The 16,757-nt window shown below is 38.3% G+C and overlaps 1 protein-coding gene across 3 annotated transcripts in view; it reads right to left on the bottom strand.

Annotated features, from left to right (window-relative positions):
* NAV3 (neuron navigator 3) overlaps positions 1–16,757 on the bottom strand; it is a 596,222-nt gene that overhangs the window by 85,141 nt on the left and 494,324 nt on the right. For all 3 annotated transcript variants that reach the window (XM_030323286.1, XM_030323287.1, XM_032594013.1), the window contains 4 exons: positions 7,345–7,477; positions 6,165–6,435; positions 4,298–5,006; positions 1,750–2,238 (listed from right to left, as the gene is read on the bottom strand). In XM_030323286.1, the coding sequence (XP_030179146.1) occupies positions 1,750–2,238; positions 4,298–5,006; positions 6,165–6,435; positions 7,345–7,477 (1,602 nt within the window). The remainder of the gene's footprint in view (positions 1–1,749; positions 2,239–4,297; positions 5,007–6,164; positions 6,436–7,344; positions 7,478–16,757) is intronic.

The following is a 16,757-nucleotide window of genomic DNA, read 5'->3' as shown; positions in this document are numbered from 1 at the left end:
ACTTGTTAAAAGTTTTGAAAATGACATACCCATTCACCTGAAAGGGCAGAAACTCAAATCTAAGATGCTGTAGAAAGCCTAACTTCTGAGATAGAAAATGAAATGAAACAGTACTTACAACCATTGTTTTCTGGGTATGCAGCTGGTCTTTATGCCTAGAAAACTAGAAGGTATATAGATGCAAACACCTACAGTTTAATCTCTATTACCCAGTTCTTTGTCTTGTGTCTCTTGGCCCAGTTATTTATTTATGCAGAAAAATGTTATTTTGTAATTAGCAGCCCGCCATAGGAACTATCAAGCATAAATTTTCAGTTCTAAAATTCTTGGGTCAGGGGGATGTCTTATGGGCATTGCTGTCCATGTACCATGAGGGGGCAGGGATGTACAGTGGGATGGAAGCAATGCTCAGCATTTTACAAAGGCAAGAGAAACAGAAGAGCAACGGGAAATCCCGGATTAAGGGACAGCCAGTGCCATGCGGTAAGAGCTTTAGTTGACCTTTAAAAAAATGATTCTGGAATAAGGCTGGAAGTCTGGAAAAGACGTGATATGTCAGAATGACTAACAGACTGAACAAAAGTTTAGGAAATGATCTGAGGCATTTTCATCGGCTAGTGGTACTTTCCCCAATAACATAATTAAGACATATGGCCAAGACCATTTCTGAAAAGTTGTAGATGTGTCAAGAAACAAATAACATTAAGTTAATCTGGGAGAAAGTGGCCATTTGAGGGCATTTTCCTGGGGGAAAGAGTCAGTACCAAAGTATCTGAGGAAGGATTTTTGGGGTGAGAGAATTTAAAGGCATTTTGGTCAGCAGTGACACTTTCTGGTAAGTATATTAGGTAAGGAATACCTTCTTCTGTTCTTTTTAAGTTAAAAAAAATCTCATTAAACCAATGGGAACCACCTTGTAATGTGATTTATTCTCAAGGGGCCTATTTTTTTTTTTTATTTTTTTAACGTTTATTTATTATGGAGAGACAGAGAGACACAGAGCATGAGCAGGGGAGGGGTAGAGAGAGGGGGAGACATAGAATCTGAAGCAGGCTCCAGGCTCTGAGCTGTCATCACAGAGCCCGACATGGGGCTCGAACCCACAAACTGCGAGATCATGACCTGAGCCAAAGTCAGTCGCTTAACCAACCGAGCCACCCAGGCACCTCAAGGGGTCTATTAAAAATATCACTGCTGCTACTAATTTTCTCTAAGCATTCATACCTGACAATTGACTTTTTTTTTTTTCCAATTCAGCTAGGATTCTCCAGTGATCTTTTTGCTATTTTCCCAGAGAAGTGATAATAAAACAAACTTAACATATTGCTCAGAGCATGATTGTCAAATCCATTTACATTCGGTCTTTAAAAATACTCAAATTATCATAAGGAGCTCTGTTATCTTGGAGCTCAGGCCAAATCGTTAACATGTCTGGAGAAGACATCACTTAATACACAAACACAGGCTTTGAATTTTATTCAAATCGCCTATCTGGCATATATGTACGCATTCATATTAAGAAACTTAATTATGCAACTATCCTATCCGTGATGGCTTTTTTTCCCCCCTTCTACATACTTGGTAATATGCGCAAACCAAAGGCCCGTTAATCTCACATCCCTTGAATCCTCTGTTCCCTTGCGGAGTGGCTCTCCCATGGACCTCAAGGGAATTTAGTGGGGCAGGAGGGTAGGCGCAGCGTAGGGAGGAGGCGGCGAAGACTTCGTCGATGCCTCTAGGAAAGCTCACCTTTCTGAGAGAGTAGATCTCACACTACCCGTTCTCATGAGCAGGCTTTGCACCTCGTGAGCGCCTGTGGTCAGTCCGGACAGGGAGCCATGATGGCTGAGGGGGAGGTCAATAGACTCAGAGCTCGTATGGAGGCTAGTCATGGACTGGTAACTCGGAGTGTCCTTGCTGCCGGCAGAGGAACTGCTCAGATTGGCAGCCCACACGAGACCACCCGAGGTGAAAGAGTGAACCGACGCCGGGCTGGAAGCCAACGAGTGACTTAAGCTTATAACGTCTGTAGTTAAGTCTGAGGGTTTATTGAAGAGAGGGCTGCTGCTGCCACTCAGCCCACCAGCACTGCCCATGCTGCCCGTACCAGACGACGGTGACTCCAGACTGCCTTGCCGCGCTAAAGTGGTACTAGGACTGGGCATTACTGAGGAGGATTTCACACCCTCAGTATTAGGTGCAGGGGCAGATTTGCCACCTGCCTTGGCACCAAACAACCTAAAAGAAAAACAAATAACAACTTCAGTTGTTCCAAGAAACCGACATCCACACTCAATATTTAGGGTTACAGTACACAGAGCCAAGCGTGCTTCGGTGTGCCCAGCCACCAAGCACTTCCCATCTCCGTGTCAACGAACGTTACGAGCTTGCACTTCTTAATGTCGTGCCAAAAAATGTCTCGTATCACCATAAGGGTCAGTCGGTACTGGGCCGCCGCCCGCGCGGTGGGGGGAAGCGGGCAGAACAAAAGGAGATCAAACATGAAAGTCCCAGGCTTTCACAGTTTAAGTGATCATGAGAGTCTTTCAAGAAAGAGAGCTTGAGCACATTTGCTGGTACCTATTTACAGAGCCATTATAATGAAACAACTTCTACGCATTCGGTACATAACACTTAAAATCTTTTCTCTCTTTTCTCTCTCTCTCTCTCTCTCTCTCTCTCTCTCTCTTTTTCTCTCTTGTTGTAACAGTCTGTTCAAAATCTAAAAGGAATGCTTAAGGCAAGGTTCGGGAGGTTATGTTATGTGGCTGGTGGCCTGAGTGGCTGTCAGAGAGCAGTTGGTTAGAAACAAGATTGGACACTGTTGGCAACATGTTGGTTTGTGTGCGTTTTCCTCAAGAAAGACCAAAGGGTTTTATGTCAGTTGCCAGTGCTATTCAAATACATATTTATAATAGTGATTTGAAACAGAGGTGGTGCTAACTTGGATGTTGGAGTTCAGTTCAGAAAACATTTTAGTTTTGTAAATGAAGCAGATGATATCATCGAATTTATGTAAATATGGAAATAAAGTGATATGGAGTAATGGCATAATGATTACTAACTAATTAAGTTGCAATGAAATCCATATTTCCTACAGTGAAGTATTTTATGACGAATATGAGAAATTGTTTCATAGGTAATGGGCCACTGGAGGGCACTATTGGCTTTATTTAAGCAAGAGAAATAATTACTCCCACGGTAAGTCATTATTCTTTCGGATGAGATTCAACATTTCAAAAAGCCAGTTTTTCAGAATTAATATTGCTACTGAGGAATATAACCTCCAGGTTTTCAAACAATCATGTAACTGAGATTGCTTGAAATGTAAAAGTAAATGTTTCAAGACCCTTTATTTCCCAGTTTGGTCATCATAATAAAAACAAACATTAAACATACTTAACACGTAATGAACTATAAATCATACTCTATCATATCATAGATGAGGAAACAGACCCAGAGAGGTTCAACCAGTTGTCGCAAGTCTTTAACCACATGTATTTCCCTGCCACTTAAAACACAGTAGTATTTAAAAACAATGATATCTCACAGCAGAATTCCACATATTTAATATCGAAGACAGTCCTCGTATAGACACTAAGTTATGCTGCTTATCAGTCATATAAAGGAAAGCGATGAAGCTAGAAAATCTAGCTCATTCCTTAGTTGTAACCCTGTGTGAAATATCCAAATGTTTTCAAATTCCGTCCATGATATCGTGCCTTGATTTTCATTAATCTGTCAAGATCGGGTACTACATCAATCTGTCCAATGTAATCTTTTACAAGAAAAACAATTTCGTCTATGTTCATGATCATTTGACTCATTAAGAGCCAGCAAGATAATAAACACTGGAAACAAATACCAACAGTCATAAAGGCCCATTTTGCTTTATTTGTAATTGTGGAGAGATGGAAATCTATGGAAATTTTATAAGCGATCACTTTATTTTATCACTACCTCTAGGTATTGCCATCTGCTCTTAAGTTTCTTATAAATGCTGTTTTTATGTTGCTAATATTAGATGAGAATGGAACTGGGAAGCTTGAGCATTTCTCAAAATGAATTCCATTTTTTATTTTTTGCTAGTTATTTACACAACCAGCTTTTTAAAACTCACTGTACTCAGAAACTAAATAAAAGATTCTAAGATTATACATACCTTACAATATATATGTAGGGTATATATACTCAGGATATAGGATTTTGGACACACATATTTTATAGACACACGGTTTACATGTCTCCTATGGCATAGCATACTCTATTTTCCCAGCATCATCTTACACACTCTTACCTTCGGAACGTAGGTGAGGCAATGTCAGGATACTTGGATCCCGGCTGCCTGAGCCCTTGTGTCCCGCAGGCGCTGGCAGAGGTGGGGCTGGATTTGGGGGACCCTGACAGAGAAACGCTCTCTGAATCTGAGACGGCCACTTTTTCCTTTTCCTTGTCTGTTTGGTTGACAGTGACGGGACTCGAGCGCCCTGACCCAATCTTAGTAGGTTCTCTGAGCTTCGAGGTGGTGGCGCCAGCCGACTTGCTGCTGACATTGGAATCAATACTGCTGGTGCTGGACCTGTGGCCGCCTCGGCCAGGGATGCCACTCGCGCTGGACTTGGAAGGGCGGGGCAGGCTGCGATACTGCAGGGACGACTTGGAGCTCACGTGCAGCACGCCGTCGTCCTGATTCTGTGAGCCGTCCAGACTGGTTTTCCTCCCGGCGCTGGACTTCCCACCGATGGCAGCCGACTTGGGAATTTTACCCAGTGTTGCCGATCCGCTTGTAATTGTGGCTCCACTGCTCGTGATCATAGTAGATGAGCCTACCCCGCTTGACTTCTTAAATCCAAAAGAGCCGGGAGCAGTAGATCTTCCAATGCCCGAAGGGGGCTTTTTCCCCTCGTCTCCACTGCTTTTTCCTGCATCTGAAGGAGACCTCTGTAGAGATGATCCTTTTAGAGGACTTTTGCCTTTCTCGGAAGCTTTGGCATCATCGGTTTTCCCTAATTAATGAGAAATACACAAATATGCATGCCGGCACGCTTCGATTTCATAATACTCTTTCTCTAAACCATGTGTAAAAAATGTGAACACATCTTTATGTTACTTCAGTTCCGAAATATGGATTAATATATTGACAGGGTTGAGTACAAAGCTATAAAATTATGGCTCTTAGAGGAAATGTGATGAGTGATGGAGATAAAATGGAAACACATATTTTTGCAATTTATTATTGTCTTTTATCTCACAATTCTCTTCTTTTATCAGGATAGCACTTAATCTTATCAAGCTAAGTGCCAGAAAAAGAATTCACTTGAATATATATAAGATTATTATATTTAGAGTACCCTGGTACATCACTAATTCAGGTGGCATTATTTAAAATTGGGCACCGTGTCCTTTTTTTCTTTCTTCTAACTTTATTTATTTATTTTGAGAGAGAGAGAGAGAGAGAGAACATGAACAGGGGAGGAGCAGAGAAAGGGAGAGAGAGAATCCCAACCAGACTCTGTGCTCCTAGCACAGAGCCTGACGTGGGGCTTGAAACCCACGAACTATGAGATCATGACCTGAGCAGAAATCAAGAGTCGGACACTTAACTAACTAAGTGCCCATAAAATTAGGCACCATTTTAAAAACAGGGAGAGAATCTTAAAAAAAAAGAAAAAAAAGATGGTAAAATTTGGCAGAATTATTTCACTCTCTTCTTTCATAAAGTGTAATTCACAAATGATGTTTCAAATCTCCAGAATTCCAACCCATTAGATTAGTGTGATTGTTCTTGCCTCTCAGTGGTGGTAGTAAAAATTAGAGGTATGCTTACCATAAATATTCTCGACTTTCATAAGGAAGTCAGAAAGAATGCAATCTTGTTTTTATTAGGCAGACTTCTTTTATTTGCACACGAACAGAAATGACAGTGGCAGAATAGACACTCAATAGCCCCAAATTATGATGGTGCTCTCTAGAGAATGCCAAATTGTTGTATTCATGTGGACTTCTATGGTAAAGTATGTGAAATTTACATAGGAAAAAAATAACTATACAGAGAAGAATAGGATTTAATTAAAAAATAAAGCTATCATTAAAGAGAACCAAGACTGAATGGAAGCTATAAATTAAAACCTTTTTGCATAACAGCTGTGAAATGACAAGCCTACCAGGGGTCTTGAGTGCACTTGTTCCAGCTTTCTGCCTAGATGACGCTCCCCCTTGGGCAGACATGCCTCTTCTCCAGGAACCTGTCTGGGAGATGGACAGGGAGGCCTTCTGCCCTGTCTTCTCGGGGTCTTCAGGAAGTCCTGAGGAAATAGCCTTCCACTTGCCGCCGCTATCCCCATGGCTGTCGAGGTCCTCTTCTGTTTTCTTCAGCTCCTCGGTAGCATCCCATGTCTCATCTGTTGTAGAACGTTTCTCTGAATCTGTCTTCAGCTATGAGGAAAATATTACAAAGAAACTTTGTGCAGAAAAATCTATGAAGTGTGAATAGGCATTGCAATGTACTTTCAGATAACTGGTTAAAAAAAAAAAAGCAGCACTGATTTATATTTCAAAAGAATCCCAGAGACTCCTATTTTTATCTCTGCCTTCTTAATTTAAGTTTCATTAATTTTAGTCACATAGTTCTCACTTGCACATATTAGAGAATGTCGGAATAAATATGTGCAGAAAACCCCAATTACATACTCCAGAGAGGAAGAAATTTTCTATGTCAAATCTAACAAGGAAAAGTAAGACAAGATAAAACTTAATTATCTAATATCCATTCTTGATTTACGATTCTCAAGAGATGTAGTAATTTATTTCAGAGATCAATACAAAATTAATGAAGAACTATTTAAAGTTAGACTATTAAAATATTTTTTGAGTTAAAAAATATCAATATTACAAAAACAGATATGGTAAAAACAAGTCTTTCTGGGTTGGCTTATAATCAATAGAAAAAAATACATATACACAAGCTGCTTCAGTTTATGCAATTATTTCAGATTAAGGGGTCATGCTATATATATATATATATTTAATTTTATTTTAGAGACAGAGAGAAAGATAATGTGAATGGGGGAGGGGTGCAGAGAGGAGAGAGAGAGAGAGAGAGAGAGAGAGAGAGAGAGAGAGAGAATCTTAAGCAGACTCCATGCTCAGCATGCAGCCTGATGTGGGACTCGATCTCACCACCATGAGATCATGACCTGAGCCAAAATCAAGAGTTGGAGGCTTAACCAACTGAGCCACACAGGTACCCCTGTGCTACATTTTAATCCAATATAAATAGTTGGGGGAGGGCGGTTGGGGAGAAACCGGCAGAAGCACTGGAAAAAGAAAGAAGGCAATTCTCACCTGCGTGTTCTTCCTGGAAGGGACAGTGATGTTAGAGTAAGAGCTGACTGAGGATGTCGTATTCAAGTCATCTGTGCTGATATTATCGAGGGTGTCACTGAGACCACTGCTCACAGAGCTGCTGTCATCCCAGCTAAAGGCAAGACACACAGCAGCAATGAACTAAACACAGGATGCATAAGGAAGTCACCTATATTTCCATCTAACACTTATCATGTCTTGGAAGGATGATCCTCATTTTTTAAATCTCATGATGAAAAGTTATTGACTTTCCATTTTTGGAGAATCATATTAAATAAGAATTGAACCTCATCTGATATATGCAAAGAATCAGCGCAAATCTGGCCTCCAAGGGAGTGTCTCTAGAATGAATGAAAACACCACTACAAATACAGCATGGTATTAGGAAAGAACAAAATTAACAATGACTTTTTTTCCCCTGGAAAAAGCAACATTGCATATAAGAATTTGTTCTTTGTTCTGAAAATTAAAAAAAAAAAAAAAGAACTGTGCTTTAGTTAGGAATCAAAGTAATTCTTCATTCTTCCTCCTACCTTAGTAACTACTTCTAATGATTCACCAACTTTTGAACATTGAGTTTCACTTCTAGCATATCATTACTCCTGCCATACCTCACAATTTCTGGCCTGGACAATAGACAATACCCTCTTATCTGGCCTTCCTGCCTTTGGTCTTTCTCAATACAACTTCATTGCTAAATTTGGGTAAAAATGATCAAAAATTCACATCTGGCCATGCCACCCCTCCTCTTCACAGACTTCTCTTTACCAAAGCCATAGATTCCAAAATAAAATGCACCTGCCACACAGTATGGACAAAGCAATCCATTGGGGTGTAAGAAAAATATCTGAAATTCTGAATACATTTGTTTTTAATCTAAAGACGAAAACAATCACATAAGCTATATTAATATTCATGTGCAGGCTAACATGTGCAACCTCATTTAGTCAATGTGCCAGATGATGCAGAAGTAATGTAGGATAAGCAGGGTAACTTGAATGAGAAGAGCAGCTCCACAGTTCCAAGGAGTGGGACATGGTTCTCTTCTTTATTGTCTGTTTCTCAGTCTATTGTGATGTATTGCTGCTTACCTGTGCTCTGTTAAACAAAGTCAGCCACATGGGATACATATGTTAGAGGCAGACAAAAGTTAAGTCTCATTAAATGACAAGTCGCTTTAAAAACCTTCTACAAGTAATCCATATATTAAGAGAATATCCTTTTTAAAGTTTTATTTATTTATTTACTTATTTAGAGGTCAAGCCGGGGAGGGGCAGAGAGAGAAGAAGAGAGAATTCCACGCAGGCTCCGTGCTCAGTGCAGAGCCTAACACGGGGTTCCAGCTCACGAACCACGAACCTGAGCTGAAATCAAAAGTTGGACACTTAACCGACTGAGCCATCCAGGTGCCCCAAGAGAATATCCTTAAAGAAAGCATAAGCAAACCACAGAGGAACTGATACTTTTCCTACTTTGGTATACACACTGTTAATGATGATCCCGCCCCTGCTGTGTTTTGTTTGCAATATTAGCTACTGATAGCATAAAGCATCATGATTACCAAAGATATTTATAAGTCAGATTGTTATCAATGACCGTATTTTAATTGAGATATAATTGACATGCAACCTTATATCACTTTTAGGTATACAAATGATGATTTGATATAGGTATATTTTGCAAAATGATTACCACCATAGGTTTAGGGAATATCCATCACCACACTGTCACAAATTTTTGTCTTGTGATGAGAACTTTTTAAGATTTACTCTCCAGGCAACTTATATATATATATGTCTATTTATTTATTTTGAGAAAGAGAGAGAGAGCACAAGCAGGAAGGGGCAGCAAGAAAGGGAGAGAGAGAATTGCAAGCAGGCTCTATGCTGTGAGTGTGGAGACTGACATGGGGCTCCATCTCACAAACCATGAGATCATGACCTGATCCTAAACCAAGAGTTGGATGCTCCACCAACTGAGCCACCCAGGTGTGTCCAGAATCAGTATTTCTATTAATAGCCTCTTCCACTGTCAATCTTAGCATCAGTGACTATAAAGTCAAATGCCACAACTCTTATGGTAATCATAACCATCACTTATATTTTACAACCATTTAAAATCTCAAATGAACACAATAGCTTGGTGGTTTAGATGATGTAAGTGACAGAATCCCAAACAATATAAAAACATTGCAATCTAGAAATAGAAAAGTAGGGGCACCTGGGTGACTCAGTTGGTTAAGTGTCCGACTTTGGCTCAGGTCATGATCTCATGGTTCGTGAGTTGGAGCCTGGCGTCAGGCTCTGTGAGGACAGCTCAGAGCCTGGAGCCTGCTTCAGATTCTGTGACTCTCTCTCTCTGCCCCTCCCCTGCTCATGTTCTGTCTGTCTGTCTCTCTCTCAAAAATAAATAAACATTAAGAAGCATTAAAAAAAAAAGTTCTCTTTTTCCCTTTCTTCGACCCCTTCCCTGCTCACGCTGCCTCTCTCTCTCAAAAAAAAAAAAAAAAAAAAGCATAGTAAAATATATCTAATTAATAAGTTAAATATCATAGATCGTTATAAGAACATAAAGAAAAATTTTCCAAATTTAGCTCAGCGTAATAAAAAGACAAATAGAGTCATAAAATTAAAGTCTTTATGTTATACACCTAAAACTCATATAACTCTATATGTCAATTATGCCCAATAAAAAAATTAAAGTCTTTCATGTGAGTCTTCTTTAGAGGTTCACAGCTAGTATGTTCACTTGTTATTCTGACTTTACTAGCTCATAGTGTTGTGTGAGAAGCAAATGAATCACTTCCATAAACTATTTTATAATACCTTATACTTTTCCATCTCTTCCAAGATTTCAAATTCTGCAATCACATTTTTTGACCACAATATTCCATATTTCCAGCAAGCTAAAATCTACTGATTCCTAATTTTTATGTCAACTTTATAGAGAGTTCCTCTTACACATTTTTACCAGCCTTCTTGTGTTGTTGTTGTTTTTTTTTTTTAATTTTAGTGAGCTCTTTACCAAGCGATGCAAGATGCAAAGGTGCTGAAGCAAAAGGAACACTAAAATAATAGTGCAACCATTACTCTTCTAGTTCTTGCCACCCTCATAGTCTTCTATATCTGTCTTGACTTTATATTACTTAAATATATGTTTTCTCCATTGTTTTTTTTTTGGAAAATACAAGAAAGTCAGCTAATTATAATGACTAATATAATACATATTTTATTACATACAATACGTTTGATTATATAAAATAAATCATTGTTATGATTTCTCAGGGCTACTTAGAAATTCTGTTTTATCCTAAAGTAACTTTCCTGTAGTTTGGAGGAAGATGGCAGCAAAGTAGGAGGACCCTAGGCTCACCTTGATCCCTGAATACAGCTAGATAACTACCAAATCATGCTAACTACCCCAGAAAATGACCTGAAGACCGACAGAGCAAACTCTACAACTAAAGGCAGAGAAGAGGCCTCATCAATGAAGGTAGAAAGTGTGGACACATGAGAGAAATCAATTGTAGCCACTGTGGTGGGAAGGGAGCGCAGTCACAGAGAAGTGGGAGAGACAGAGTAGCACACAAGTGTGTGTGCACAGGAAAGACAATTCCCCATAACAATTGGCTTGGAAGGCAAGAGTGGCTGAATTTCAGGAGTTCTTGCACGGAGCAGGGCTGAGAGCCTGGAGTTTTAAAGGTCAGTGGGCTTGCCTCAGGGAGAACCCAGAGGGCACTGCACTGCTCTTATGGAGAGGGGAGGGCACACAGCCTGGGGCCATATAGCATGGAAACAGAAATCTGAAGAGTGCCTGGGGCACACAGCGTGGAGGTCATTTGCTCTTCTTGGAGTGTGTCCCAGAGAAGCAGCATTCATGGAGAGACCCCTTCAGGAGCAAAGGGACTAGCTAGCACCATTTCCTTTTCCTGCTCCTCTGCACAAGCACAGAGCCACCTGTGGAAACCAGTGCAGTGTCCACGCTTGCTACCTAACTTCCATACACCAAGCCCCTCTCCCTAGTCCAACTCCCCTGCTCGGTGGAACCACCCCTCACAGTTACACTTGTCTCTGTCCCAACGTGGAAGGCCCCTCTCTCAGAAGACTGGCTGAAACACCTTTCCATACTGTGCCTTTCAACCCGGGAGTTTCGCAGAGCCTCAGTTCCGGCAACAGTGGCAATAGGTCTCCAGGAATAAACAAAGAAAAACTCTGCAGATGACTGGTCTGAAGGATAAAGTGGCGAGGACATAACAGCAGGGTGCACACAGCACACATTCGAGACACTCCCTAAAGCAACAGGCCCTGAGAGACAGAGAACATCATACTGCAGGGCAATAGAGGACCTCTTCTTCATAAAGCCATTATCTTTATTAGCAGGAGACTAGCTGATATTTCTAACACAGAGAAGTAGGAAGAGACTTAGATAAAATCAGTAGACAGAGGAATTTGCTCCAAATGAAAAAACAGAACAAAGCTGTGGCCAGAGATTTAAGTGAAACAGATATAAGGAACATGCCTGATAGAGAATTGAAAGTAATGTTCATAAAGATACTCGATGGGCTTGAGAATAAGAGTAAAAGGCATCAGTGAAACCATTAAACACAGAAATAAGGAATAACAGCAGAGATAAAGGGCTCAATAAGTGAAATCAGAATTAATGATGGAATGAACAGCAGGCTGGAAGAAGCAAAGGAATGAATCAGTAACCTAGAAGAGAGCGATGGAAAGTAATCAAGCTGAACAAAAGAGAGGAAAAAGAATTATGCAAAATGAGAATAGACTTAGAGAATTCAGTGACTCCAACAAATATAATAACATTTGTATTGTAGGAGTTCCAAACAAAGAGAAAGGGGGCAGAAAATTTATTTGTAGACGTAATAGCTGAAAATTTCCCTAATCCGGGGAAGGAAGCAGATGTCCAAATCGAGGAGGCACAGAAAGAACCCACAACAAAATCAACAAAAGCAGGTCTACACCAAGACATATTGTAATTAAAATGGCAAAATGTAGTGATTAAGAAAACTCCTTAAAAACAGAAAGAAAAAGGAAGACAGTTACCTGCAAGGAAAATCTCCTAAGGCTACAAGCATATTTTTCAACAGAAACTTTCCAAGCCATAAGAGACTAGCATGATATATTCAAAGTGCTGAATGGGAAAAATCTGAAGCCAAGAATACTCTACCCAGCAAGGCTGTAATTCAGAATAGAAGGAGAGATAAGTAGTTTCCCAGACAAATAAAAACTAAAGGAGTTCATGATCACGAAACCAGCCTTGCAAGAAATACTAAAAGGGACACTGTCAGTGGAAAGGAAAGACCAAAAATAACAGTATGAAAGTAGGAAACACAAAAGCAGTAAAAATGAATATTTCTATAAAAACACAGTCAAGGAACTCACAAAATGAAAAGGATGCAAAATATAATGCCATGTACCTTAAACATGGGTTCAAACTTAAATGGCCATCAACTTAATAAAGGCTGCTATATGCGGGAGATGTTACATATAAACCTACTAGTAACCACAAATCAAAAACCACTAAGAAATATGCAAAGAATAAAGAGAAAGAAATCCAAATACATCACTAAAGAAAACCAGCAAACCATGAAAGAGAGCAAGAGAAGAAAGGATCAGAGAAAATCTTCAGAAATAACCACAAACAAGTAATAAAATGGCAATAAGCACATATCTATCAATAATCATTTTGAATATAATGAACTAAATGCTCCAGTCAAAAGATACTGGGTGACAGAATGGATAAAGAAAACAAGGCCCATCTATATGCTGCCGACAAGAGACTCATTTTAGAGCTAAAGATACCTGCCTATTTAAAGTGAGGGGATGGAGAAATATTTAACATGCAAATGGATATCAAAAAAAAAAAAATAGAACAGCAATACTTCCATTGGACAAACAAGACCTTAAAAAAAGACTGTAACAAGAGACAAAGAAGGGCACAATATAATAGTAAAGGGGACAAGCCAACAAGAAGATATAACAACATAAATCCAATATTTATGCACCCAATATGAAAGCACCTAAATACATAAATCAGTTAATAACAAACATAAAGGAAATAATTGACAATAATACAATAATAGTATTGTATTATTCACATCTATGGATAGTTCATCTAAAAAGAAAATCAACAAGGAAACAATGGCTTTGAATGACACATTGGATGGACCCTATAGATTTAACAGAAATATGTAGAACATTCCACCCTAAAATTGCAGAATCCACATTCTTTTCAAGTGCACATGGAATATTCTCCAGAATAGATCACATATTAGTCCACAAAACAAGTCTCAACAAATTCAAGAAGACTGAAGTCATACAATGCATCTTTTTTTTTAACATAACTCCATGAAACTAGAAATCAATCACAAGAAAAAATCTGGAAAGACAAAAATACATGGAGTTTAAACAACATGCTACTAAGCAATGAATAGGGCAATTGGGAAATAAAAGAAGAAACAAAAAGAACATGGAAACAAATGAAAATGAAAACACAACAGTCTAAAACCTTTGGGATGCAGCAAAAGCAATTCTAAGAGGGAAGTTTATAGCAACACAGGTCTACCTCCTGAGGCAAGAAAAATCTGAAATAAACAACTTAATCTTACACCTAAAGGAGCTAGAAAAAGAACAACAACAAAAAGCTAAAACCATCAGAAGTAAGGAAATAAGAGAGATTAGAACAGAAATAAATGATATAGAAAGTAAAAAACTCAATAGAACACATCAATGAAACTGGAAGCTGGTTCTTTGAAAAAAGAAATCAATAAAATTGATAAACCTCTAGCAAGATTTATCAAGAAAAAAAGACAAAGGATCTAAATAAATAAAATTACAAATTAGAAAGAAGAAATAACAATCAACACTACAGAAATACAAATAATTTTAAGAGAGTATTATGAAAAACTATATGCCAACAAATTGGACAAGCTAGATGAAATGGATAAATTCCTAGGGACATATAAACTACCAAAACTGAAACAGGAAGAAATAGAAAATTTGAACAGACCAATTGCCAGCAATGAAATTGTACCAATAATAATAAAAAAAAAAAGTTCTAATAAAAAGAGTCCATGACCAGATGGCTTCATAGGCAAATTCTACTGAACACTTTAAATAAGAGTTAACACCTACTCTTCTCAAACTATTCCAAAAAATAGAAAAGGAAGGAAAACTTTTAAATTCATTCTATGAGGTCAGCATTAACCTGATAACAAAACCAGATAAAGATACCACAAAAAAAAAAAAAAAATGAACTACAGGCCAGTATTTCTTTTTTTTAAGAAATATTTAAGAAATCCCCCTCAGGGGAGGGGCAGAAAGAGAGGGAGACAGAGAATACCAAGCAGGCTCCACGCTGTCAGGAAAAAGCCTGACTTAGGGCTTGATCTCATGAACTATGAGATCATGACCTGAGCTGATATCAAGAGTCAGATGCCTAATCAACTGAGCCACTCAGGCATACAGGCCAATATTTCTGATGAATATAGATACAAAAATTCTCAAAAAAATACTAGCAAACCAAATCCAAGAATAAATTTAAAAAATAATTCACCACTATCAAGAGGGATTTATTCCTGGGTTGCAAAGGTGGTTCAATATTTGCAAATCAATCATTGTGATACATCACACTAATAAGAGAAAAGATAAGACACATATGATCATTTTAATAGATGCAGAAAAAGCATTTGACAAACTATCCATTCATGATAAAAACCCTCAACAAAGTAGGTTTAGAGGGGACATACCTCAACATAATAAAGGCCATATATGAAAATCCACAGTTAACACCATACTCAATGAGGGAAAAACTGAGAGCTTTTCTCCTGAGGTCAGGAACAAGACAGGGATGTTGTCTCTCACTACTTTCATTCAACATAGTCCTGGAAGTCCTAGCCACAGCAAGCACGAAACGGAAAGAAATAAAAGGAATTCACATTGGTAGGAAGAAGTAAAACTTGCACTATTTACAAATGGCATCATACTATATACTGGAAACCTAAAAGACTACCAAGAAACTGCCAGAACTGATAAACAAATTCAGTAAAGTCACAGGATACAAAATCAATGTACAGAAATCTGTTGCATTTCTATACACCAATAATGAAGCAGAAAGAGAAAATAAGAAAACAATCCGATTTACAATTGCACCAAAAACAGTAAGATACCTAGAATAGACGTAATGAAAGAGGTGAAAGACCTGTACTCTGAAAACTATAAAACACTGGGAAAAAAACTGAAGATGACACAAAGAAATGGAAAGACATTCCATGCTCATGGATTGGAAGAACAACTATTGTTAAAATGTCTATACTACCCAAAGCAATATGCAGATTTATTGCAATCCCTATCAAAATACCAACAGCACTTTTCAAAGAACAAACAATCCTAAAATTTGTAGGGAATCACAAAAAACCTTGAATAGCCAAAGCAATTTTGAAAAAGCAAAGCAAAGCTGGAGGCCTCACAATTCCAGACTTCAAGTTATATTACAAAGCTGTAGTAATGAAAACAGTATGGTACTGGGACATAAATAGACACATACATCAATAGAACAGAATAAAAACCCAGAAATGAATCCACAATTATATAGTCAATTAACCTTTCACAAAATAAGAAAGACTATGCAATTGGAAAAAAGACAGTCTGTTCAACAAATGGTGTTGGAAAAACTGGACAGACACGTGCAAAACAATGAAACTGGACCACTTTCTTACATGACAAACAAAAATAAACTCAAATGGATTAAAGACCTAAATGTGAGACCTGCAACCATAAAAATTCTAGAAGAGAGCACAGCAGTAACTTTTTTGACATTGGCTGTAGTAACTTTTTTTCTAGATAGGTCTCCTAAGGCAAGGGAAATAAAAGAAAAAAATGAATTATTGGGACTACATGAAAATAAAAAGCTCCTGCACAGTAAAGAAAGCAATCAACAAAACTAAAATAAAAGGCAACCTACAGAAGGGAAAAGATACTTGCAAATGACATAATCAATAAAGGGTTACTATCCACAATATATAAAGAACTTATAAAACTCAACTCTCAATAAAGAAATAATCTTATTAAAAATAATCAGAAGACATGAACATACATGTCTCCAAAGAAGACATCCAGATGGACAAGAGACACATGAAAAGATGCTCATCATCACTTACCATCAGGGAAATGCAAATCAAAGCTACAATGAGATAGCACTTCACACCTATCAGAATGGCTAAAATCAACAACACAAGAAACAACAAGCGTTGGCAAGGATATGGAAAAAAAAGAACCCACGTGCACTGTTGGTGGGAATGCAAACTGGTGCAGTCACTCAGGAAAACAGTACGGAGGTTCCTCAAAAAGTTAAAAATAGAACTATCCTACACAAGC

The sequence above is a fragment of the Lynx canadensis genome, chromosome B4 (assembly GCF_007474595.2).
Source record: "Lynx canadensis isolate LIC74 chromosome B4, mLynCan4.pri.v2, whole genome shotgun sequence".
NCBI lineage: Eukaryota > Metazoa > Chordata > Mammalia > Carnivora > Felidae > Lynx > Lynx canadensis.
Note: the sequence above shows the minus strand (reverse complement) of the source record. Positions and strands in the feature narration are given on the sequence as shown.